At 36.7% G+C, this 26,855-nt stretch overlaps 4 protein-coding genes and 2 long non-coding RNA genes across 9 annotated transcripts; 2 read left to right on the top strand and 4 right to left on the bottom strand.

Annotated features, from left to right (window-relative positions):
* Positions 1-1,210: 1,210 nt before the first annotated feature.
* On the bottom strand, positions 1,211-4,826 carry LOC113470060. The gene is made up of 3 exons (XR_003393262.1): positions 4,522-4,826; positions 4,244-4,392; positions 1,211-1,348 (listed from the first exon to the last, which is right to left on the bottom strand). It is a non-coding gene; the product is annotated as an uncharacterized LOC113470060 (long non-coding RNA).
* Positions 4,827-7,530: 2,704 nt separating this feature from the next.
* On the top strand, positions 7,531-26,220 carry LOC103515547 (60S ribosomal protein L34; the record flags this gene model as incomplete). 3 transcript variants are annotated; one of them, XM_017446725.2, is given in 3 exon segments in its annotated part: positions 7,531-7,687; positions 25,687-25,756; positions 26,023-26,220. In XM_017446725.2, coding segments are annotated over 2 exon segments (263 nt in total), but the record flags the coding sequence as incomplete, so codon positions are not given.
* LOC103515551 (vesicle transport through interaction with t-SNAREs homolog 1A) lies at positions 8,250-9,224 on the top strand. The gene is made up of 3 exons (XM_026828217.1): positions 8,250-8,352; positions 8,776-8,831; positions 9,039-9,224. Exons 1-3 carry the CDS (start codon positions 8,250-8,252, stop codon positions 9,198-9,200), a joined length of 321 nt encoding a protein of 106 aa, XP_026684018.1. The 3' UTR covers positions 9,201-9,224.
* LOC103515550 (DNA replication complex GINS protein PSF1) lies at positions 18,431-19,516 on the bottom strand. Its single transcript, XM_026828218.1, has 2 exons — positions 19,305-19,516; positions 18,431-18,843 (listed from the first exon to the last, which is right to left on the bottom strand). Exons 1-2 carry the CDS (start codon positions 19,374-19,376, stop codon positions 18,700-18,702), a joined length of 216 nt encoding a protein of 71 aa, XP_026684019.1. The 5' UTR covers positions 19,377-19,516; the 3' UTR covers positions 18,431-18,699.
* LOC103515545 lies at positions 19,739-23,830 on the bottom strand. 2 transcript variants are annotated; one of them, XM_008480480.3, is made up of 4 exons: positions 23,651-23,830; positions 22,931-22,982; positions 22,418-22,580; positions 19,739-22,333 (listed from the first exon to the last, which is right to left on the bottom strand). In XM_008480480.3, exon 4 carries the CDS (start codon positions 21,891-21,893, stop codon positions 20,637-20,639), a length of 1,257 nt encoding a protein of 418 aa, XP_008478702.1. In that variant the 5' UTR covers positions 21,894-22,333; positions 22,418-22,580; positions 22,931-22,982; positions 23,651-23,830; the 3' UTR covers positions 19,739-20,636. The 2 variants fall into 2 exon arrangements, with proteins under 2 accessions (XP_008478702.1, XP_008478703.1); XM_008480481.3 differs by having other exon boundaries at positions 19,739-22,410; positions 22,495-22,580.
* Positions 26,035-26,606, bottom strand: LOC108253200. Its single transcript, XR_001809683.1, has 2 exons — positions 26,479-26,606; positions 26,035-26,111 (listed from the first exon to the last, which is right to left on the bottom strand). It is a non-coding gene; the product is annotated as an uncharacterized LOC108253200 (long non-coding RNA).
* Positions 26,607-26,855: the final 249 nt, after the last annotated feature.

Here is a 26,855-nt window from a genome sequence, read left to right as displayed (position 1 = left end):
TGTAAATCTTTTTGTTTGTTTGCAATGTATTTGATGGTTGTACCTTTTTTTTCTTGTATGTCTGCAATGCTTGCATTCAATGGTTAAATATCTTTTGTTCTGTGTATGTTTGTTACAAAGCTTGTATTTGATTCCAGCAGCACCACTATTAGTACTATCACTGTTCATACCACCATCATTAACTCTTAGATTAATCAATACTACAGGTTGATTTTTCTAACTTTTTAAAAATCAGATTGCTAATCCTTGAGTTAAACTTATTAAAACAACTTTTGACTCAAATTGTGATCCCACTGATAGCTCAGTGAGTGGCTTAATATCAGCATATGCTAGCTATTGTCACATCTTTTCCATGGCACAAATATGTTTTCAAGATACTGTGTTCATTTATGAGCTGAGAAGTCAGCCAGGTTAATGAGTGAATATTTGAGTGACTTCTTAAAAAATATGGCCTAAACTTGAATTCATTGAATGCTATTTCTATTTGAATAACCAAAGACATATTCATACCTCTTTCAAAATTATCAATCATCAAACCTCTGCAAAGCCAAATAACTCTCCCATCAACAACAGTTCCATAAACATCCCCTACTTACTACCAAGCCATCCCTACAGAAATACATCCAAGTTGTTTTTGTTGTTGTAGCAATGACAGCAGATCAGTCATCATCTCCAACAGGTTCCAGGGTTGGAAGTTGGCAGCTTGTGTTGGGTTTTCCCAGAGGTCTATTGGGGTTAGGGTGGTAGGTTTAGCCAGGCAATTAGAGATAATTTGTGTCATGTGGTGTTTCGGTGCACAGACATCATGCAAGTCTTTATTGCACTCCAGTGTTGATTGGAAAGCTAGACCCTTCACATCACACAGGAGACATAGACTTGTTTAGCCAGCAATTTTTGCAGATCTCTCTCTCTCTTCAAGACAGTTACCTACGGTGGTGGAACATTTTGTGTCCTACCTAAGACATCCTCAGTACAATAAAATATTACAAACACATCTATGGGTAACTCATAGAGAATAGGGTTTGAAGATTTAACAGATAACAAATCTTACCAAAATTGACAGGATACTTGCAAGATCGTGGTTTCGATTCAAACCTTGGGCGAACTTTATTCTAAACCAATAAGGTTTTCTCCTATCCTGTCCTCCTCTCTTCGGTTTTGGGACGTCAGACCTTCGTTCCTAAAATTCTCTCCATTAAAAAAAAAGTCAACATCGTTTTTGTACCTCAGATTGCACACAATTAGATAGTAGTTTTGCATTTGAAAACCTACTGGTCACATCATAAACAGAATTCTTGACTTCATCAAACTTCTCTTGTATTAAAAGTTGGTAGTTTGATTCACCAGCCTGTAAAACAGAAGCAATAAATTTCAGGGTCTTACAAAAGTCTTATGGAAATAGCAAATAACTTTTAAATTGCTCTAAAAAAGTTCACTGTCACTAACATTTAAAATAATTCCAAGATGCTTCCTATCCCTGGTTGAAGGTGCCTAAATTTGTCTAAATTTTAGTGGTGTTACTACAAAGGAACACCTGAAAAAAAAAAGTCAGAAGTTTTTGAGAAAGGTAGGTGTATAAAAAAAAAGAAATTTATTAGAATACGTGAATAACTTGGAGAGCGTCAAAGAGTCAGTCTCGTCACTAGCGAGCCTGCATTATAACTTGCAAGATCGTGGTTTCGATTCAAACCTTGGGCGAACTTTATTCTAAACCAATAAGGTTTTCTCCTATCCTGTCCTCCTCTCTTCGATTTTGGGACGTCAGACCTTCGTTCTTAAAATTCTCTCCATTAAAAAAAAGTTACTGACTCGACAGAAGTTTATTTGAAGTATTTTGAACCACCCTGTATTTTTTTTAACCAGTGTCGGATTTTCAGTGCTATGTTTAAGTTAAATAGGTACGTGACAAACATTGTACAAATACTTACCTAAATTTCAACATGCGCATCTGCCTATGCGCATGTTGAAATCTACTTACTTGACTTGAATCGATTTTTTTCCATTTTCTTTTATACAGCGTGATTTTAAATAAAGTCTTGACCAGGGGTGGGTTTCTCATGAACCACTTAGAATATAATAAAAAACGCCGTAACACCTACTTCATAAATTTTTGGGGGATCAATTTTTTCCCACGAAATCACAGCCCCACCCCCTCCTTGTGGCTGCAGTTGGCCCCAAGTTAAAAATGAGAAATTCATATTGATCGGTGATTCGTGCTCCAAATAGATTCCACTAATGATTCATATTGAAATTCGGGCCGAAAATGAAATTCAGAAACATTCACTTTTACCCCCCGGAGGCCATCAGGGCCGGTATTTTATTTTTTTTTTTTTTTTGGTCTAAATTTCAATATGAATCATGTGGGATTATTAGATGAATATGGAAAAATAAAAAATTGAATAGGTCATAACTCCGGCCCTGGTTTTTGTATCAAGCTCAAACTTGCCCCAAAGCATTACATTTTTTTAATGGCTTTCATAATGATGTATCATAAGTAGGGGTTCGTAAAAAATTGAATAGGTCATAACTCCGGCCCTGGTTTTTGTATCAAGCTCAAACTTGCCCCAAAGCATTACATTTTTTTAATGGCTTTGATATGATGTATCATAAGTAGGGGTTCACGAGAAATCCACCCCTGTTCAAGACTTCATAAACACCCTATAAAATTATACTAGCTGTTGTGCCCGTGCTTCGCCACGGTTAGAATATTTTAGTAAAAGAAAAAAACTCAGTAGGAATATGAATAGCTCCTCACCAGAAAGAATGCTAAAATTGCCTTACGCGCTCCCTATTGACTGCGCACTTCTATAGAATATGACCACGGTTAGAATATTTTAGTAAAAGAAAAAAACTCAGTAGGAATATGAATAGCTCCTCACCAGAAAGAATGCTAAAATTGCCTTACGTGCTTCCTATTGACTGCGCACTTCTATAGAATATGGTCGCGCTACGCGCTCTCCATCGACTTCTCACTTTGAGAGAATACGGTCGCGCTACGCGCTCCCCATCGGCTTCTCACCTTGAGAGAATACCGTCGCGCTACGCGCTCTCCATCGGCTTCTCACTTTGAGAGAATACGGTCGCGCTACGCGCTCCCCATCGGCTTCTCACTTTGAGAGAATATGGTCGAGCTACGCGCTCCCTATTAGATTCTTACTTTGAGAGAATACTGTCGCGCTACGCGCTCTCCATCGGCTTCTCAATGGATTTGAAAAATATTCCCTGATATTCTACCATCCGAATACTGACCATGGTCAACGTATCTTAACTTCAGTGATATGTCCGTAAATAATTCAAAGTCGCATTAAAAAAAAAACCTAGGTGGTCACTCATACAGCTACCAACCACGCTCAACGTTGCTATGAAATATTTTCACAGTGATATGTGAGGAGTAGGTACAAATTTCATACAAAGTCGTAAACCTCTTTGTAAAATATTTTTTATTTATTATTATTATTTTGTTCAAAGGGAATATGAATGTTCAACGGAGAAAACTAAAAACATGAAAAAACTAAAAATGAAGCTAAAACTCTGCGGGAGAAAAAGGATTCTCCTCGTGTTTGAGTCCTCGCGTCTCTACTCCCTGTGTATTTCTTATGAGACATTTTGGCCTTCAGAAAAGGCCCATAGGTATCTCGGGAACGGTTGGGAATTTTAAAGGTCTGATAATTTTTTTGGGTAGATACACTTTTACTGGGGGTCTTCGTTTACACTTTTTCGATATCTATCATAGTTTTCTCTAAACAATTCGGATAGACATACGACATACATAACCCGTCCATATTTCTCTTTTATATATATAGATGATGGGAAGTGGGAGCCTGTGCCCGCAGCTGTTAACCCTTAACTTTTACTCTGGAACATATTTTACTTCCAAATCATACGCCTGAATTTTTAACATCATTCGCTGAATACGAGCAGGTACCTGGGCTAAACAAGAACCATTGTTGTGAAATATTACACCCAGAAAAAAATTGGAAAATAGAAATTACTGAATAAAATAAACTGGGAAAAACATTTGGTAACGATAGTATAAAGATAGGATTTGACAAATCAAATTGATAAGAGTTTGGCAGGAATGAGTAAGGGGGCTATGTTCAAGGATTGGTGAATCATAATATATAGGGTGTCCCATAACATAGGAGTCAACCAGGAAGTCTTGGAATGTGGCCTGAAGTGACTTTTCAATAAAAAAAAAAAAAAAAAAAAAAAAAAACTCATGTCAAACTCTGTATAAACATACCAGACAAGAGTAGTTCTTTTTCTGGAAATTTTTCAGCATATTGGCATAGACATTTTTTGAAACATCATCATCCTTTTCTAGGAAAGTTAAAAGATGTGCTGTAGAACAAGATGACGTCCGATGGAATTTATAAAATCGTTTGACATTTTCTAGACAATGAGGGCAAATCTGCTGTGGTAAAGAATCCTGAGGGTGGACCTAAAGAACATACAAAGTTATATTAGGTAGAACATACTTATGGGAAAATAATAATACATGAAAGTTTTAAATGCTGGGACCTAGACAATGAGGGCAAATCTGCTGTGGTAAAGAATCCTGAGGGTGGACCTAAAGAACATACAAAGTTATATTAGGTAGAACATACTTAGGGGAAAATAATAATACATGAAAGTTTTAAATGCTGGGACTACAATTTGAGACAATCAATGATTAATTTTGATGAACCAATCAGAATGCAGCATTTATGATCAAAGTTTAAAATACTGCATTTTGATTGGTTGATTAAAATTGATTAAAATAACATGGTAGACTAAAATTTTAAAATAGTCATAGCTCCGGCCCTGGTTATGGGATTGAGCTCAAACAATTGCTAAAGCACTGTATTTTTCAAGGTCTTTCTTATGGTGTGTCGAAAATAAGGGGTTCTCATTATTGAGCTCAAACAATTGCTAAAGCACTGTATTTTTCAAGGTCTTTCTTATGGTGTGTCGAAAATAAGGGGTTCTCATTAAAAAAAAAATTGTATGTCTTTTTGTCTGTGTGTGTTTGCAATGTTTATATTTGATGGTTGTTAGTCTTTTTGTCTGTGTATGTTTGCAAAACTTGAATTTAATGGTTGTAAATCTTTTTGTCTGTTCTGTTTGTTTGCAATACTTGTATTTAATGAGTGAATCTTTGTCTCTTTATGTTTGCAATGACTGTAGTTGATGGTTGCATATTTTTTCTTGTCTGTGTCTGTTTGCAATACTTGAATTTAATGGTTGTAAATCTTTTCGTCTGTTTATGTTTGCAATGATTGTAGTTAATGGTTGCATATCTTTTTTTCTGTGTCTGTTTGCAATACTTGAATTTAATGGTTGTAAGTCTTTTTGTCTGTTTGTTTGCAATACTTGCAATCAATGGCTGTATATCTTTTTGTCTGTGTCTGTTTGCAATACTTGAATTTAATGGTTGTTTATTTTTTTGTCTGTTTATGTTTGCAATGATTGTTGATGGTTGCATATCTTTTTTTCTGTGTCTGTTTGCAATACTTGAATTTAATGGTTGTAAGTCTCTTTGTCTATTTGTTTGCAATACTTGCAATCAATGGTTGTATATCTTTTTGTCTGTGTCTGTTTGCAATACTTGAATTTAATGGTTGTATATCTTTTTGTCTGTTTATGTTTGCAATGATTGTAGTTGATGGTTGCATATCTTTTTGTCTGTGTATGTTGGCAATACTTGAATTTAATTGTTGTAAATCTTTTTGTTTGTTTGCAATGTATTTGATGGTTGTACCTTTTTTTCTTGTATGTCTGAAATGCTTGCATTCAATGGTTAAATATCTTTTGCTCTGTGTATGTTTGTTACAAAGCTTGTATTCGATTCCAGCAGCAGCACTATTAGTACTATCACTGTTCATACCACCATCATTAACTCTTAGATTAATCAATACTACAGGTTGATTTTTCAATAAAATTCAGTTAGGTCAGAGTTGGTGCCTTGAAATTCTGCAGTGACAACGGTTCTTTCAAACATATTGATTGTACAAGGTTGACCTAAAACAAAATAGAAATTAGGTATAGTAGGATCAAAATCACTTCCCTGTAGTAGAATCTTTCATCTGATTCTAAAGGGGAGACCTCCAATGCTCAAGACTGAATTACAGTATGAACCTGTTTTGTCACAAGACTCACTGCTTCAGATCCACCCTTAGGCTTGCAGCATATTTAAAATGTAGACACATGATGTTTAGTAGTGTGGGATGCAGCTTGAAAATCCAAACATATTAATATGATTGATACCTTTTACACTGGAATCATGCAACATAGATCTCCCAGGACCTGTGTGTGAGTTCTCATATCACTTTCATAGGTTTGGATTTCCAGTCTTGTGAATATTGAATACTAGCCGAAATCGGTCGCTTTGCTCTGGATTTCTGCTAGTAAACCCTTAAGGCATGGCTGTCCATTTAGTGGTCTTGCTCGGCATAGCTTAACAAAATGACCTTCATGGGAGTTCAAGCAATAAGTTCACAAAGTTTCATAGCAATCGGATGAGTGGTTTGGCCAGATATAAAGTTCAAACAAACACACACAAACAAATATTCATTTTTATATAGATGATTCCAGGTCTTAACGGGAAACTTTCAATCCAAGTGACCCTTGTAGCTTTAAAAGCAGTAGGTACTACAACATGATCAGGATATTCTCGGGTAAAAAAAAAAAGTTTTGCCCTGTGTGGCTGAGCAGTCTGAGCACTCTGGACTCTCGGCTTGGATGTACTGGGTTCAGATTTCAGTCAGTGCAGATAATTTATTTTCTGACCTGTTTTTGTTTGTCAATAAAATGGAGTGTGCCTTGAATTAATGAGAAAGAGGGTACATTTTTTTTTTTACTTACCTGATAAAGAAGACATGGCTTTGAGAAACTTTTCTCTCATTTCAGCTGCTATTTCTTCATCAGATCTACTGGATGTTCTATCAACATCCATATTTAGGGAGTAGTATCAATGGTTTCTAGTGTGATGATTTCCTATAAAATCATTCCATGGTGATCCGATGGGGTCGGTTTGGTGTTTGGTCTTGCTTCGCTTGCTGTATCGCTCCGCTCCCGTATCTAGTACCTAGTACGGTACGCAAAAGTTGAGAAACGCTTGAAGGCCAAACGCCAAAGTTTAAAAATTGGCGCCTTGCCTCACAACTTTGACGTTTGACGGCAAAATTCAAAATGGAGACATCTGACAACACTGTAAAATGTGTAGTGTGGACGCGGCTGCGCACTTGCACCGCTTGCTCTTTTGATTTGGTTTGCTTGTTTGTTGTTTTTCTTGATTTTCTTGTCCCTTATCACTTCTTATCGCAAATTTGTAATGAAATGTTTCCTTGCCGGACAGAATTGCCTGACAACCCTATTATTTTTGTAGAAATTCAAAAGTTCAAGGGCTTTTGAACTTTCATCTGCCAAAAGAGATAAGAACCATTTCAAAAAGCTCATACTTGGTTATTATTTGTGATTTTGATTGTGAAACAGTAGGGACATAAAAAAAAGACCGGCAAGGAGACTTCGAAGTGTGGACGTGGTTGTCCTCTGTGGTCACAGAGAACTGAGAAAAATGACTGCTGCGTTGCCAAGTGTTCTGTTTACTTTTTCAACTCACGATCAAAACAAAAACAAAAACTACAAAAAGTTCAGTTTCCGTTTTCCGTCTTTTGTGATTTCGTGCTGTCCCGGAATCGACAGGCAGGTTGGTATGACTTTTATCCTAATTTATCCTCGAGATCAGGCTTTCTATCTTTGCTCCATGTGACCCAAAAGACTCTCCATTATCTTATATTCTGTCCATTTTAGTCCTATTCGAAAAATCTCTTGAGAGCCGATAAGTAGGAAGACCTAGTTCCAGAGGCTCAACCTAATCCGTTTTATAACCTATTCTAATCGTCGCTACCAGGTAATAGTCCTTTTACCTGGGAGGAAAGAGCAACGAGTTTTATGTCACTGCTCCTTTGGTAACGCTAAGGAGCTATGGGGTAATGTTACAGTAGGTACATTATTCATCAGACCTATGGTCTACCTTGGAACATAGGTACATCAATAAAAGAAATAACATTGACGAAATGGTTACCTACTTACCTAGGTAGGTACTTATTTAGTGGGTATTACACAACTTGGCAGAAATAGTGTATGACTGTTGGGCAGAGTGCACACTAAAGTTACTATACGCCTCTGTGAATTTTAAAAATTACTTGTCTGAAATTACCTTGATCAGGGTTTGTACGCAACCTGGAAAAGTCATGGAATTTGAAAATATGTGGTCCCTATTGGAAAACTATGAACAGCAGTATGCTATTGTAAATGCTGACATCACATCCAAGATTGGAAAATTAAAACTATTGGATCAGAATGATAATGGTGAGTAACATCTGTTAATTTTTTAACCCTTTAACACCTTAATGTTGAAATGAGTGCTCCAGACCTATGTATAGTTTGACAAAATCCCTTGCAACTCTTACAAGTCTAGTTCATAATGGATATACACAAGATCATAATGGAGGTACACAAGGGACCCAAATGGAAGCTGACTTAGAATAATTTTATAATACTGAATCCTTTGACCCTTCTGATTACTTATTTTCTGTGTTTGCCTCTGATGTCTCCCCCAACTGATGGGTACAGTACCAGGATGGACATATGTATTATGACACAGACCCATTCTGTCCAATTATTATCATAGAAGATGTTTAATTTCTTCAAAATATTAAAAGGGGTGAAACTTGCCCAAAAAACTCTCTCTCCCACTATCAGACATTAACAAGATTTCTTTTTCTTTTGTAGGTAGAAGAAATATCATGATTGAAATTGACAAGCAAATAGAGGAGGTTCAAGAATTGGTAAGCTATACAGACACATAACTTTACTGATGTGTACACTAGATCTGGTGTTGATAATGAGCACAGATTTTAAACATAGAAAATATCATTTGAAAATTGCAGCATCATTGTGAGAATTTTGTCATACTGGTAAATAATAAAGAATTGCACCAGAAAAAAACTTTTTTTTTTCTTATTCACATGATTTGTTTTTCTGTCTCTTTTCAGATGGAACAAATGGACCTGGAAATACGAGAGGTTGATCCTACAACCAGACCTAAATACAAGACAAGAATAGACAGCTACCGTGCAGAGTTAGAGAGGCTCAGTCAGGAATACTCCAAAGCTAAATTGCCAAAAAATAACACAGGTAAATCAAAAAGGCTGTGAGTCAAGTGAGTCATATAGTGTGAGTGTCAGTAGGTATCATTAATTTTCCTGCTTTTCAGTACTTGGTGCTATTGTTCATAGGCTAAATTGCCAAAAAATAACACAGGTAAATCAAAAAGGCTGTGAGTCAAGTGAGTCATAGAGTGTGAGTGTCAGTAGGTATCATTAAATTTCCTGCTTTTCAGTACTTGGTGCTATTGTTCGTAAAGAAAAATCCACTCATATGCATAGCTACATTATTAATGTTTGCCAGCCTGGTTTTCTTGAAGGTTAGTGCATCTGCCTTGTGGCTAAATTGCCAAAAAATAACACAGGTAAATCAAAAAGGCTGTGAGTCAAGTGAGTCATAGAGTGTGAGTGTCAGTAGGTATCATTAATTTTCCTGCTTTTCAGTACTTGGTGGAATTGTTCGTAAAGAAAAATCCAGTCACATGCATAGCTACATTATTATTTTTAAACTGCATGTTTGCCAGCCTGGTTGTCTTGAAGGTTAGTGCATCTGCCTTGTAAGTAAGTGCTAGGTCATGGGTTTGATTCCTACTGGTGGTTTGTTCTTGGAACAGCTGGCTTTCTCATATCCTGTTTTTCTTCTCTCTTTGCTTTCAGGGGATAAGACCTTAGGAGTTACAGTTCCCTCTATCAATAATAATGAAAAAAAAAAAAAAAATCTATAACCCCATCAACAGCAAAGTTTGAGTGTGATGGGCATTCACTTGTAAAATTTTGTAGCCTAAACCAAATGTCAGTCCAAAAGCAATCACCCTAGGGCTGACAAAAAAACACCAACCCTGTCTAAACACAGGAAAGGTAAAAAAAAAAAAGATTTACTTATGTGGCCCAGTCCTCTGTGAACTTGTCTTCCTTTGAAAGTTGTCTCTTGGTAACTGGTTAGTAAATGCAAAATCCAATAAGAGTGACCTTCTCCCCCCCCCCTTTCCCAGTAATTTCATGTATGGACTGTAAATCAATCATATGTAGGTTCCAACTTATCTTTTCTCATTTTTTCTTTGTTTTCAGGATTGTCAGAGCCTTTTTAATTGAGGAACAGAAAATTGTACAAAAAGTCATTAGAGCACAACAAGCAGCTGCTAAGGGACAGAAAAATAAAAAGTAAACATCATGTTATTAGTTCTTAACAAAATACAAGAGTTTTTTATTTCTTTACAAAGTTGTACACAACCCCTTATATTCCACCTCATTTGTTCATGTGGCCCATGTCTGGCTGAGGGACTATAAACAGGGAGTAGACTATTGTCCGTCCAGATGAATGTGAGAGCAAGGAGTCATCAAAAAAGTAGGCTCTGTTGCCAAACATATCTAAGGTGCAACAGTAGAAAATCTTTAAAAGAGGAAGGTATATTGCACAGTGCTTCCTCCCACATTACACAGTGATTGAACCTCTTAAAAAAAAGGTTACCTCTGTTTTTTAATAGAGTTTATACAAAATATACCTTTACCTTAATTGCAACCATGCAAGGAATTCTTGATTCTGATTGGTTCCTTCATTTTGGGTCAATGACTCCTTGCTCTCACATTCATCTGGATGGATTATAGCCCAAATTTCCTTATGCTATATCAACAGCAAAGTTTTTACATAACCCCTTATATTCCACCTCATTTGTTCATGTGGCCCATGTCTGGCTGAGGGACTATAAACAGGGAGTAGACTATTGTCCATCCAGATGAATGTGAGAACAAGGAGTCATCAAAAAAGTAGGCTCTGTTGCCAAACATATTTAAGGTGCAACAGTAGAAAATCTTTTAAAGAGGAAGGTATATTGCACAGTGCTTCCTCCCACATTACACAGTGATTGAACCTCTTAAAAAAAAGGTTACAGGTCAAAGCTACCTCTGCTTTTTAATAGAGTTTATAAAAAATAGACCTTTACCTTAATTACAACCATGCAAGGAATTCTTGATTCTGATTGGTTCCTTCATTTTGGGTCAATGACTCCTTGCTCTCACATTCATCTGGATGGATTATAGTCCAAATTTCCTTACGCTATATCAACAGCAAAGGTTGAGTGTGATGGGCATTCACTTGTAAAATTTTGTAGCCTAAACCAAATGTCAGTCCAAAAGCAATCACCCTAGGGCTGACAAAAAAACACCAACCCTGTCTAAACACAGGAAAGGTGAAGAAAAAGATTTGCTTATGTGGCCCAGTCCTCTGTGAACTTGTCTTCCTTTGAAAGTTGTCTCTTGGTAACTGGTTAGTAAATGCAAACTCCAATAAGAGTGACCTTCTCTCCCCCCCCCCCTTTCCCAGTAATTTCATGTATGGACTGTAAATCAATCATATGTAGGTTCCAACTTCTCTTTTCTCACTTTTTCTTTGTTTTCAGGATTGTCAGAGCCTTTTTAATTGAGGAACAGAAAATTGTACAAAAAGTCATTAGAGCACAACAAGCAGCTGCTAAGGGACAGAAAAATAAAAAGTAAACATCATGTTATTAGTTCTTAACAAAATACAAGAGTTTTTTATTTCTTTACAAAGGTTTGTTCATTATTGTAATTAGATAATGTGAGGAGGTGTCCAAAAACCCTCAAATTCAGAAAGAAAAATAATAATAATAAAAAAAAACTTGGTCTTTTATAGCTTGATGATTTTGGGAGAATCAAACTTTTTCTAGCTTTATATATAAAAAAAAAAAAGTTATTCTATGACCAGTGGCATGCATTGACACAGTTCTACAGTGACATGGTATGATATTTGCAAAATCTGGGTCTCTAGTGTCACACTTGTCTGTTTCAATGTTATGAGAGAGTTGTGTGAAATCCTGACTGAATGTTTCATCATTCTTCTTATTTGTGGGTGCACTTATACTCCCATGACTTTCATCAACATGATTGATTAGTTATTCATATCTCAATATCCACAATATCATCAACTCGTAACAAAGCATGTTCATGAAAAGTACCAATAGGAGTTTTTAAATTCCTCACATAAAATTCAGTTAGGTCAGAGTTGGTGCCTTGAAATTCTGCAGTGACAACGGTTCTTTCAAACATATTGATTGTACAAGGTTGACCTGAAACAAAATAGAAATTAGGTGTAGTAGGATCAAAATCACTTCCCTGTAGTAGAATTTTTCATCTGATTCTATAGGGAGACCTCCACTTGAGACTGAATGACAGTATGAACCTGTTTTGTCACAAGACTCACTGCTTCAGATCCACCCTTAGGCTTGCAGCATATAATGTAGACACATGATGTTTAGTAGTGTGGGATGCAGCTTGAAAATCCAAACATATTTAATATGATTGATACCTCTTACACTAGTGTTGGGAATAATCGATTATTTCACATAATCGATTATCAATAATCGATTATAAAAAATAATCGATTAATCGATTATTAATCGATTAATAATCGATTATTCTAATACGTGGAAAAGTCATGAGAAAAGTGCCTTATCCCAAGGGGAAGGGGGGGGGGCACTTCTTGTACTTTTATCACATCACATTAACAACTAAAAAGTAAAAACCAATGAACCTGTCATCAGTCAACCAGTTAAGACTTAAGTCTAATGACTAATGATAACTGAACTAAGAGCTAACTAATAGCTCATCTATTGGGGGTGTCACAAATGTCATGAGAGTGCTGACTGGCGGGTTGTATTCCCATTCAGGCCTCAGGGTGAATTTTATCATCAGATAATGTTTGTAGTCGGCCGACTTTCTTCTATCCTATCATTCTCTCTTCTGCTTTAGGGCGATAACTACGATAAGACCTTAGCCTTAGACTGATGGTCCATCATATAATATATAGGTAATACACATAAATTACATAATGACATACATGTTAAATATTTTTCATGCAACAAGAAAAAAAAAAAAAGTTTAAGAGGAAAAAGTAGAATTGGCAAAAATACCAAAATGTGATTTTCCGATTATTTTTCATAATCGATTATACTTTCGATTATTTTTTATAATCGATTACGATTACGATTATCAATAATAATCGATTAATCGATTATCATAATCGATTATTCCCAACACTATCTTACACTGGAATCATGCAACATAGATCTCCCAGGACCTATGTGTGAGTTCTCATATAACTTTCATAGGTTTGGATTTTCAGTCATGTGAATATTGAATACTAGCCGTAATCGGTCACTTTGCTCTGGATTTCTGCTAGTAAACCCTTAAGGCATGGCTGTCCATTTAGTGGTCTTGCTCGCCATAGCTTAACAAAAACAAACCAGAAAATAGCCTATGACCTTCATGAGAGTTCAAGCAATAAGTTCACAAAGTTTCATAGCAATCGTATGAGTGGTTTGGCCAGGCATAAAGTTCAAACAAACACACACACACAAACAAACAAATATTCATTTTTATATAGATGATTCCTATGTGTTACAGGTCTTAACGGGGAACTTTCAATCCAAGTGACCCTTGTAGCTTTAAAAGCAGTAGGTACTGCAACATGATCAGGATATTCTCGGGTAAAAAAAAAAGTTTTGCCCTGTGTGGCTGAGCACTCTGGACTCTCGGCTTGGATGTACTGGGTTCAGATTCCAGTCAGAGCAGATAATTTTCTTTCTTTTTTTTTTTGACTGAAGGAAACCGTGATGAAGTTAGAACGAGAGAGATTTATGTTGGAAAGTAAACTTAAAGCGAAAGGTAAAAGATAGTTGTAAACTGCATTATTTGAGTAGAACCTTTTCATCACCTCATAAACATGAGATTTTCAATTTTAATTCATAATCTTTTGAAATGGATATCACATCTGATAGGCTTTTGAAGGTTCAGGTTTAATGTATACCTACCACCTATGGGAATAAATGTGAGTCTCATAAGATTTTCAATTTTAATTCATAATCTTTTGAAATGGATATCACATCTGATAGGCTTTTGAAGGTTCAGGTTTAATGTATACCTACTACCTATGGGAATAAATGTGAGTCTTTGAGTTTGACCCAAGGAGTCTTTCCTATGTAACTTTTCACGAGAAATCGATCGGTGTACATGTAAGGGTTCTAGAAATGATGGTTCACGAAATATTGTGAGTCTTTGAGTTTGACGCACCATTGATCATTTTGCAGATTCCCAGCTGGCATCCCAGGGCGTAGTGGAAAACCTAGAACGAGAAATACGTCGTCTAGAAGAAGAACTCAGCATGAGTAGAAGAGAAAATGAATTCAGTGGAGTAGCCAAGTCCAACAAAGATCTCATCGAACATTTACGAAGAAAACTCTTCGTCTATGAAAATGCTCATTTCATAAGTGGAAGGTCCTCATCGATTCTTCTGTGATAAGTCACCTATTCGCGGTTGGCTCGCGGTATCTGCGGTTGTTCGCGGTATCCGCGGTTGTTCGCGGTATCCGCGGTTGTTCTCGGTATCCGCGGTTTGTTCGCGGTATCCGCGGTTTGTTCGCGGTATCCGCGGTTTGTTCGCGGTATCCGCGGTTTGTTTGCTGTATCCGCGGTTTGTTTGCGGTATCCGCGGTTTGTTCGCGGTATTCGCGTTTTGTGCGCAGTATTCGCGGTTTGTTCGCGATATTCACAGTTATGGGTTCGCTATATTGAACAATAATCGGGCAAAAAACTCCTTGAGTTTGATGACACATTCGTTTTCTTTTGACAAAATTTTTGATGGCAAATTCGAGGAAATCAGGCTGTATCTCGCAAATTTTTGGTGTTAAAAAATAGTGGATATAACTTTCGAAATTTTTTGATATTGGCTTGTTACAAGCGCATATTTCGTGAACAAACCGCGGATACAACGAGCAAACCGCGGATACCGCGAACAAACCGCGGATACCGCGAACAAACCGCGGATACCGCGAACAAACCGCGGATACCGTGAACAAACCGCGGATACCGCGAACAAACCAGCGGATACCGCGAACAAAACCGCGGATACCGCGAAACAAACCGCGGAATACGTGAACAGAACCGCGAATAGGTGAACTTATCACAGAAACACGATGGAGGACCTTCCACTTATGAAAAATGAAGGGGAACATGAGTAAATTAAGTCCAAATTCTCAAACCTTGTCCAAAAATGTAGAGAATCTCCCCTCACACCCCTAACATTTTCCCCTGCCCCCTACATGGTTTTTGTAGTAGGGAGTCAAGGGGAGGTTTCTTCAGACCTAAGATTTTTTGTCAGAGCTCATTCTCTCCTTCTGCTCCCTTGTCCTACTCTCTGTGATGATCGTCCAAAATTTTCAAACATGATTTCTTTTTTGCAAACAAGAGTTCCATTAAGTAATTTAAAGATCGACCAAGGCAGTCCTTTCCTTGTAACTTCTTCACGAGAAATCGATCGGTGGGTACAATGTAAGGGTTCTAAGAAATGATGGTTCCACCGAAATATGCTTGTAACAAGCCAATAGTCAAAAATTTCGAAAAGTTATATCTACTTTTTTTTACACCAATCAAGTTTGCGAGATACATCGCCTGATTTCCCCTCGCAATTTGCCCATCAAAAATTTTTGTGCAAAGAGACGAATGTGCCATCCAAATTTCATCTGAGGGTAAAGGGTCCCTTTAGTATGTGTGGTCCTAGGGACTATAGGGACAAGAAAAAAATCAAATGGATTACTAACCACTAGTCCTCACGTTGATCCATTATTCCTGCCTTCGGTGGCATAGTGGTCAGACGCTCAAGCCTGGTAATCAGGAGGGCATGGGTTCTTGAACCCTGGCCGAAAATGAAATTTACATCATAATTTTTTGAGAATTGACCACATAATAAAGCGGAGCTCTAAAGGTTAGGTGGTAGAGCGAACGTCCCCGGCGTTAACCTCGCTAGTGGTTACCTTCCATTCAAGAGCTCATTAATTATCTATTTTACCAACCAGAATCCAGCGCGCCTCCACAGTCAACCTGGCTCAAGAACGGGGCCACTGACTCACGTCGATGTCAAGTTATATTCAGCACTGCAGCATGCCAGAGAGAGGTCTTTAACTGAACAGTAAGTCGGAAAAATCGAAAAGATGATTATTAGGATATGCTGCTAAGTCTTCCTTGAGGTGGCCTCAAAGGTTGTGCCAACCACATGAGCGTCACCCTTGTCGATCGATGTCGACTGGAAACTGTACACTACCTGAACAAAGAGAATTTATCTCTTCACCTCGTCGAATCGACGGGGTCATTTATGTGTGGACACAGCTTAATGACATTAATGTGTTGACTCTCGACTCAGTCAACAGAGATAGAAGAAGGAAAGATTAAGGATAAATAAACTAGTTGACATGTAAATATAGCATAGATTTAAAAAAGAAAATAGATTTTACCGGCAAAATTACAAATCAAATACCCTGTGAGCCGTCCATATGATAAAACATGAATACCGTCTGTTTACAGATCAAATTCCTGCAATCAGCGACGGCATAAATATTTGGGCAATATAGGTATGTGTACATTGTACAATAGAACCACAACATTTTCAAACCAACAGGACTCTTCCAGGGTACATTTTATTTATTTATCTAGAATATAAAAGTTAAAAGTAAGAAAAATTCGTACTGAACGTAATAAGGCCTAACTACGATACACGATAGGTACTAGGTACTATAAATTGTATTTATTTAAGTCATATTCCTACCTCGGTGGTATAGTGCTCGCCTGCTAAACAGGAGGGCGTGCGTTCAATCCCAGCCAAAGTATGAAGGCCCAACTACGATACACGATAGGTACTAGGTACTATAAATTGTATTTATTTAAGTCATATTCCTACCTCGGTGGTATAGTGCTCGTCTGCTAAACAGGAGGGCGTGCGTTCAATCCCAGCCAAAGTATAAAATTTTGTGCTTTGAAAACTTGACCACAATAAAAGTAATAGCCTACTGTTGGAGTAAAGGGACTTTTCAGTCCTATGCGAACAGTATAAAGTACATATAAACAAGAAAGATTATTATTTCATTTATTATATTCCTTCTTTCATATAAATAAGACCTTGTTTAAAGTGCGGAAGTAAAGGGGATTTTCAACTTCATTCTAGCAGTATAAATGAGATATGTTATGTATTTATCGTCGGGAGTAAGATGGTTTCCACAAACCCACCTTACGTTACATTAAATTAAAATACCTGAGTTTTCGAACTCGCGAAGTTCAATGGCAATGTTCTCAACACAAGAAATGAGAGAGCAGCACTGTGCAACAAGAGAGGATTTTGTCGAAATATAAGTCGATCTCGAGTTATCAATTTTCCGTGGCGAAGCACGGACAATGTGTCTAGCTTTTGGGAGATGACTTTAGAAGCACGAGATCGCGGGGGCTCTCACACCCCCGGGCCGTTTCCCCCCCCCCTTCGGGTACATCACTGTTTGGACCCCCCCCCCTCGATAAAATCCTGGATACGGCCCTGCTCACACTGATCGCTCTATCTCCAGAACCCCAACTAGAAAGTAGGAAGCTGAAATTTGGTAGGGAATATTCTCAATATGTTCTAGATGTGCAACAAGAGAGGATTTTGTCGAAATATAAGTCGATCTCGAGTTATCAATTTTCCGTGGCGAAGCACGGACAATGTGTCTAGCTTGGGAGATGACTTTAGAAGCACGAGATCGCGGCTTCGATTTCCGCCCGGGCGAATTTTATCCTACATAGAAATTCCCATATAAGGTCTAAAGTCCCTATGCCTTATATCAGTACACCACACCACTATACATAGGCGTATACATATATGTATACTTTTTCGGGGCCCTCCGTAAAACTTCGTCTAAGGCCCCTATGGATTTGCCAGATATGTTTAGTATACTTTTTATTACTACTGCAGCCCAAACTCTCCCCTTGTGAGGTCCCTAAACACTCGGGGCCCTCCGCGCCGTGGGGGTTTCGGGGTGGGATTTACACCAATGCAACAATTAGTGTTGGTCACGCTCCAATCAAAATTTTCGTACTCTAGGGATAAAAAATGGGAGTATTCACGTTTGCCGTTCAAGTCACTTCAGTAGTCCATTGGGGGTGTACGTTAACGTAATATCGACTATCAAACCTCCTTGACTTGGCGGAGCGTTGCCATCCTTCTTAATATCACTCATTTTCTACATACCTATCTTGTGATTATCCCGTCACTATAATGTACAACCTACATGGAAGTACATAGCTTTTGGGGTGAGACCTAGGACTAGAAAAGAGAAAAAAAATCGGGGGGAAAAAATAAATATGAACGCATAGATCCAGTACATATCCTCTGGTTTAGAGGGAACTGGAGCTAAACTGAGGTCTTTTGGAGTAAAGGGACTTTTCAGTCCTATGCGAACAGTATAAAGTACATATAAACAAGAAAGATTATTATTTCATTTATTATATTCCTTGTTTCATATAAATAAGACCTTGTTTAAAGTGCGGAAGTAAAGGGGATTTTCAACTTCATTCTAGTATAAATGAGATATGTTATGTGTTTATCGTCGGGAGTAAGATGGTTTTCTCAAACCCACCTTACGTTACATTAAAATACCTGAGTTTTCGAACTCTCGAAGTTCAATGGCAATGTTCTCAATACAAGAAATGAGAGAGCAGTAAACGGCCGAATGCATGGTCACCGCACAATTTGCTCCAGAATACCTTGACGTATGAGAGGTTCGCATTGGGATCTGGCCATCAGGTATTGATTGTTCTTCTTCAGGTATAGGACTTCCCCGTCATCCATTTCAAGTTTTCCATGATCTTGAACACATCGAACCTGAAATGGGAAAACAGTTTAATTAGCTTGGAGGGTAGCACACCTGCCTTATAAGCGCTAAGTCGCGAGTTCGATTCCCGCCTGGGGTGAAATTTATTCTAAACAGATTAGGTACGTTTTCGGAACTCGTAGCTTGTACTTCTTTCCTAGGTTTGGAAGGGCGGGCTTTCTTCTATTCTGTCCTTCTTTCCTTGGTGGCCCTTAGCTAAGCTAAAGATAGCATTTTATTTGGTTTCCAATTGGCTTTATTTTTCTTCTAACCTACCATAAAATACATAACTGTCAAGAAATAGTCTAGTCTTTTTTATCTACAGGGAGAGTTAACAGTTAAATATCTACATACATACCACATGTTTTAAAACTTAGCTTACAGTTCAATCAGAATCTTGGGTCCATTACCAAAGTTGAAAAATTCTGAAGGAAGGAAAGGGTGAGGGAGAAAGAGAGAGTGTATGCTTTACCTCTAAATAAAGACTCTTGGGTGGTTTCATGTCTAATGCTAGATTGAGACCATCAGAACCAATGGATTTCATGTACACAGCTAAATTTCTATTGTATTGAGTGAACCATTCAACCTGTGGATTCAAATATAAGGGATTAGGTTTAGAGCTTCAGTAAACTATAAAAAAGAAGTAAAGAGAAAAAAAAGTTGTTAGTTGTTAGCCATTGTCAGGGATAGGTCAAGTTAAAAAAAAGTGATCACTGATTATGATCAATTTTTAAATTTCAATCTAGTGCTTTAATCACAGGAAAAATACAACCTGTTATTACACCCTGGGGGTGGATAAATACCCGGGTAAATACCCAATTTTTATTTACCCACCCAGTGGGTATTTACCCACGACCCATCACTATATGAAAGTAATTGTACCGTACAGATATATCAAAAGAATGATTTTAATGGAAGGTAAAATATTACCAAAATAATAACGAACTTTATTAAAATGGAATAAAATTAAAATGAGATAACTAAATGAACATTTCGAGACTCTTTTAGACTTTAAAGAGCGTTCAAATAAATCAACAATGGAAAAAAATGTAAAACAAAAAGAGACAGGTAAAATACGTAAGTACTTTTCTTTAAATTTCCAAAACCTACTATTAAAGGAACAAAACATGGCGGACCTCTCAGGATCAGTACTAAAGCAATAAATGAAAGAGGTCGTTAGTCTCAAGACTCAGTTGATTCCCTTTATTCCATTAATATCTATTCTGAGCATTTTTTTTTTTTTTAACTTCAAAGAAAAGGTAATTAGTGTCTATCTAGTGTTCTAGTAAATGCAGATTTGCACTGTTGAGTTTTACACCATGCTTTTAATGAGTCTTACACCATGCTTTTATTTATATTCAGACTTAATAGCCAAATTCCAAGATTACAAAATTCAGGAACGCAGCCCAGGTCCTATACGAATTTTGGTTTTTCTTTAAAAAATAATAACAATAAAAATAAAATTATAAAACACACTATCACTTATAAAATTTACAAAAAAAGTTGATATAGCAGAAGCTGAGATATCATAGAAACTTTCTGAACCACTCAGATTCATTAGACACTCAGTGATACAAGTATACCAAGAGGTACCAATGGTAGAATTTAAAATTTAGAATCTGATGAAAACAAGAAAACAATAGAAATATTTACCTACACACTAGTTTACAAATTTTGTGCGCTTGATTTTGGTTTTAAAATTTTGTTACCTACCTGCATAAGTACATAACATAAAAAATTGTTTTGAAAGAGGTTTATATATTGCTTTTTTTATTCCAAGAACAGGTTCTTTTTGCAAAAATATTCAATCGTCGTCGGAATCGATTGTAACAACTAATGGCACCTTGGGCCTTATTTGTTCACTGATTTGCCAAATGTGCGAGTCTTGAGTACTATACTTTGCCATATCAGTTAGCTCGAATATTCCTTGAGAATCTTGTTGAGAATTATCCAAGTCATAATCTTTCAAAATAGTTTCTATATCTAAGGCACAAGGTTCACAGTTTCCAACATTATTCTGTTTTAAATCTAATCCTGATAGAAACTGATCTTTTGGTTTAATATCAACGTTTTCTTCCACTAGAGCTGGTAATTCAACAGGCCTATTTTTCATTAGATAATCATCACAGATCGAAATAGTACGATAGAAAGACACTGTGCTTTCCTTTGTAATTTTCTTCTTTTTACCTCGTTTTTTAACTTTCGTTTTCTTTTTCACTTTTTCACAGTGGCCTACAATGTGTGTTTCCAATTCAAATATTGTATTCAGGACTTTTTTGCAATCTTTGATACCACAAAAAAATGATCCTTTACTATTACAGGCAATATAGTTGTCTATTTGATACTGGAGTAAATTGCATGCCTTTTTATTTTCTACCCATTCAAATGTATGACTATAATCCAAAGATATGTCACTGTTGAGGTAGTGATTTGTATGTTCCAAAAGAAAATGAGTTTTTAGAGATTTCAAACTTTTGAAATGTTCTCTGCACGTTTCACAAGTAAATGTTCTATGTACTGTGGGTTCAAAAGTACATCTCTGTAAATGGTCAGACAGACATTCCTTCTGATTGAACTCAGCAGAACATAAAAAACATCTGAATAAAGTAATGTGCCGTTCCACAAGATGATCTTCTAAAGATGAGCTTCCAAACAATTTGTTACATTTTCCACACTCAACTTCTTGAGTAAAAAATCTAGTCATAAAGCAGTTCTTCTTATGTTCATCAAACATATCACGTTTACAAGAAAAATCTTCACGACACAGGGAGCAGGTGAACAAAGTTACATTATTACATTGTTTAGCATTTAAATGTTTGAGAAAATCTTTTGGACTCGGACTATTCAAGTCGCATTTACAATATTTGCATTGATTTTCAAAGTACAATTTTTGATGATCATTGATACTCTGTTCCAAGGACGATTTTCTAGTTGGTTCATTTAACTTTTTCTTCCCATGGAGAGAACCTAAATTTGAAGATACTTTAGAATCAACAGATAGAGAATTTCCTCTCAAGCTTTGTTTTAAAATGGGATACGTTTTGCTTTTTGGACCAGGCATTCTTCTTTTCTTTGCTGGGTTAGACTCAGAAGAAGGTAATATTTTAGAACCAAGAGGTAAAACTTCATCATGAAATAGTCTCTTCCTACTTTTGGGAAGAGGAATGGAATTTGCGCTTACATCGGCTTGACCAACCAACTCTGATGACTGAGGTTTTTTTAAATGTCGCCTTTTTTTGAAAGGCCAAGATAATTTTTCTATTTGATTAAGGAAATCTTCTTCAAGTTGTAAATTCTCAGGACCATAATACTGGTTTAATTTTATGGTGACTTTGTGTTCTCTGACCTCATGGTATAATGTTTCTTTCCTATTTGGATATGCACATTGGCAATATTTACAGCGAAATATTTTCAAAGATTCAATTTTGGTTTTGGTTGGCTGTATTTTAATATTTGGTGATCCTTTTTTTGACCGTACACAAACATTTCTTGCTGTTTTATTTTCTTTTGGAGCCGGTAGAACTTTATTGTCATTTTTTGAAGTGGGTAGATTTGTGTTGGTACTGAGCTTTTTAGATGTATTATTTTCTTTTGAAGCCGGTAGAACTTTATTGTCATTTTTTGAAGTGGGTAGATTTGTGTTGGTACTGAGCTTTTTAGATGTATTTTTCCAAGATTTGATTTCTTGTGTGTTCTTGGAAGTTAATGTAACATCTGCATTTGTAATAAAGCCACTGGATACAGCTGACTGAAAAGGTAAGATAAGAGATATAAGTACAGACTACTGAGTATCTACAAATTTATGACCCACCGATAATTCTCGGAAACATCTTCACTTGGGAAAACATAGGTTTAACGTCACTATGTAAGTGCTAAGATTTTTAGTGCCAAGGGTTTTATCCTCGATTCGGAGACGAGCCAACTGTCTATCATAATAACCTCACTCAGCCCGAGTAGAGCGGGGGAAAAGCCAGCAGCAATCGATTGCCCAGATGGTCACCCATCAGGATACCAACCAGGGGTAACGTTGCTCAACTTCTTTGATTTTAGTTGCGTTTAGGACACCTTGTACTTACATAGGGTGTCGAAACACTTTACCTGCTTTTGGTTAGGGTCCGAAAGATGTGGAATTGCAGCGTTCACATTATTCCTAATTCCATACCTCGGCTGGGATTGAACCCACGCCCTCCTGTTTACCAGGCGAGCGCCTTGACCACTACACCACCGAGGCAGGTATAGCGGTATTACAATTTAAAAATGTAAAGACAAGTACTGAAATGACCGTGTGCCAGCCATAAATCTGGCGTACCCCGTATAGATGCTAGCCTAGTTGGCTTGCCTTGTTAAGCGCTAGGTCGTGATTTCGATTCTCACCTGGGGGTGAACTTTATCCTAAACAGATAAAGTTCGTTCTCGGAACGACCGGTTTTCTTCTCACCTATCCTCTCTTCGATTTCGGGACGATCTATGTGTTTATATTTATTTTTTGATTGAATCAATTCACTCTAGCCAATATTGGATATTGGAAAACCGAAATACACTGGTTCGAAACCACCATCATACACAACAGTAAGTATAGCTGCGGTTACACTCGATCAGCTTTCGTCAAAACCTCGCGTCATAAACTTAATCATTTTTTAATGTACGAAAATTTGGAAGCAATGGAACTGAAAAACCTGCTTTATTGATGATTAAAAGTATAGCATCCCCAGGTTAATATCTAGAATCTAGATGAACCTCATTTTCCTTCCGTTATGACAGAATTTTATCTTTTATACTTAACTTTTCTTGAAGATAAAATACTTGTGTATTATTTACCTTTCAGGCTCTAATAAATACGAGGCAGGATTTTCCTTTCGTGCAAAACATCGTTTTTGTACCTCAGATTGCACACAATTAGATAGTAGTTTTGCATTTGAAAACCTACTGGTCACATCATAAACAGAATTCTTCACTTCATCAAACTTCTCTTGTATTAAAAGTTGGTAGTTTGATTCACCAGCCTGTAAAACAGAAACAATAAATTTCAGGGTCTTACAAAAGTCTTTTGGAAATAGCAAATAACTTTTAAGATCTTGCAAACAAATTGGTCCAAAAAGCTCCTGATTGTCCGGATGTGAAGACAGACAAAGTCTGCAGCAAGAATCGTAGTCTTCCATCGTGAGGTGAAGACTGATCCGAAAAACAAAATTCAAGCTATTATATACCCCAAAAAATTCCAAGATGCTTCCTATCCCTGGTTGAAGGTGCCTAAATTTGTCTAAATTTTAGTGGTGTTACTACAAAGGAACACCTGAAAAAAAAGACAGAAGTTTTTGAGAAAGGTAGGTATATATAAAAAAAGAAATTTACACAAATTTGTAATGAAATGTTTCCTTGCCGGACAGAATTGCCTGACAACCCTATTATTTTTGTAGAAATTCAAAAGTTCAAGGGCTTTTAAACTTTCATCTGCCAAAAGAGATAAGAACCATTTCAAAAAGCTCATACTTTGTTATTATTTGTGTTTTTGATTGTGAAACAGTGGGGACATAAAAAAAAGACCGGCAAGGAGACTTGGAAGTGTGGACGTGGTTGTCCTCTGTGGTCACAGAGAAAAATGATTGCTGCGTTGCCAAGTGTTCTGTTTACTTTTTCAACTCACGAAACTCACGATCAAAACAAAAACAAAAAGTTCAGTTTGACAGTTTCCGTCTCTTGTGATTTCGTGCTGTCCCGAAATCGACAGGCAGGTTGGTACGAATTTTATCCTAATTTATCCTCGAGATCAGGCTTTCTATCTTAACTTCATGTGACCTAAAAGACTCTCCATAATCTTATATTCTGTCCATTTTAGTCCTATTCGAACAATCTCTTGAGAGCCCATACTAGGAAGACCTATTTCCAGAGGCTCAACCTAATCCTCTTTATTACCTATTCTAATCGTCGCTACCAGGTAATATTCCTTTTACCTGGGAGGAAAGAGTAACGAGTTTTATGTCACTGCTCCATGCTCCTTTGGTAACGCTAAGGAGCTTGGGAGAGCAAGTTCAAGTTGTAGTAGGGTACGGGGTAATGTTACAGTAGGTACATTATTCATCAGACCTATGATCTACCTTGGAACATAGGTACATCAACAAAAGAAATAACATTGACGAAATGGTTACCTACTTACCTAGGTACTTATTTAGTGGGTATTACACAACTAGGCAGAAGTAGTGTAAGACTGTTGGGCAGAGTGCACACTAAAGTTACTATACACCTCTGTGAATTTTAAAAATTACTTGTCTGAAATTACCTACCTTGATCAGGGTTTGTACGCAACCTGGAAAAGTCATGGAATCTGAAAATCAGCCAAAAAGTCATGGAAAATCGTGAACATTAAGTGAAAACCTGGAAAAGTCATGGAATTTGTCATATGGTCAAAAATTAAAAATGTTCATAATTACCTATCAAGGCTTTTTAAAAATAATAATAATAGGTAATAAAAAAAAAATAAAATGGCCTGTGGTGCATTCCCCCTCATATTCCTTGACGTTCTGCATATTGCATATTTTATTTAAATGAAGGGGTAATCTTACTGATTTTTAGGTACCTCCGTCCCCCATTTTTCTGAAAAAAGTCATGGAAATTTTCTGGAAAAGTCATGGAATTTCATTCCGGGAAAAGTGTATAAACCCTGTTGATGGTATACCTAGTGGTTGAGATACTTGCCTTTTAAATAGGCCTAGCTGAGGCATGAAATTTTCAATATTGACATAATCCCTGTAAATTGTGATTTTGATTTTGATTTTTTTTTCTTTAACCAAGTTACCCTTAACTTTCTTTGTGATTTCAATCTAAGATAAAATATGAGACATTTTTCTTTGTTACAGTCACAATGGTTCAACGACTCACATTCAGAAGACGCTTGTCATACAATACCAAAAGCAACAGGAGGAAAGTGTAAGTAGAAAATAGTTTCAGAAATACCATCAGGTTTTTAAGAATACATTATTTTAAATCAATTTAAGGTATATTGTCACAGCTATACTTTATACAAAAGTTAACACAGCTTGTAGTAGATCAACTGGCAATGAGAACATAACCTAACCAGAAAACGGATGAACAAAGTCATCCATTATTTTAACTACCTAAATTCCTGATGTAAATTTACCACTCATACTTTTACCATTGAGTTTCATGTCTCATTTACTCCTTTTTTTTTTCAGTGTCAAAACTCCTGGTGGACGACTTGTATACCACTATCTGAAGAAAGCAGGCAAGGTTCCAAGATGTGGTCACTGCAAGATCAAGTTACCTGGTATTGAAAAGGCCCGATCCATTGAACGGTCGAGAATGAGCCGAAGAAGGAAGATGGTCAAAAGATCCTACGGAGGTGTCTTGTGCCACAAGTGTGTCAAGGAAAAGTAAGTTGTCTGTGTTGCTTTTTTTTTACATCATTATTCCTGTGGGGAGAAAAGATATTAAAAAATAACATTGAAAAACAGTTCTAGTCTAATTATTAATTATATATGAATTACCTACACACTAGTTTACAAATTTTGTGCGCTTGATTTTGGTTTTAAAATTTTGTTACCTACCTGCATAAGTACATAACATAAAAAAATTGTTTTGAAAGAGGTTTATATATTGCTTTTTTTATTCCCACTGCAAGATCAAGTTACCTGGTATTGAAAAGGCCCGATCCATTGAACGGTCCAGAATGAGCCGAAGAAGGAAGATGGTCAAAAGATCTTACGGAGGTGTCTTGTGCCACAAGTGTGTCAAGGAAAAGTAAGTTGTCTGTGTTGCTTTTTTTGTACACTGTGGTTCTATTGTACAATGTACACATACCTATATTGCCCAAATATTTATGCCGTCGCTGATTGCAGGAATTTGATCTGTAAACAGACAGTATTCATGTTTTTATCATATGGACGCTCACAGGGTATGTGATTTGTAATTTCGCCGGTAAAATCTATTTTCTTTTTTAAATCTATGCTATATTTACATGTCAACTAGTTTATTTATCCTTAATCTTTCCTTCTTCTATCTCTGTTGA

The sequence above is a fragment of the Diaphorina citri genome, unplaced genomic scaffold (assembly GCF_000475195.1).
Source record: "Diaphorina citri unplaced genomic scaffold, Diaci psyllid genome assembly version 1.1 scaffold1369, whole genome shotgun sequence".
Classification (NCBI taxonomy): domain Eukaryota; kingdom Metazoa; phylum Arthropoda; class Insecta; order Hemiptera; family Psyllidae; genus Diaphorina; species Diaphorina citri.
The sequence above is the reverse complement of the archived record's forward strand: the minus strand, read 5'-3'. Positions and strand labels throughout refer to the sequence as shown.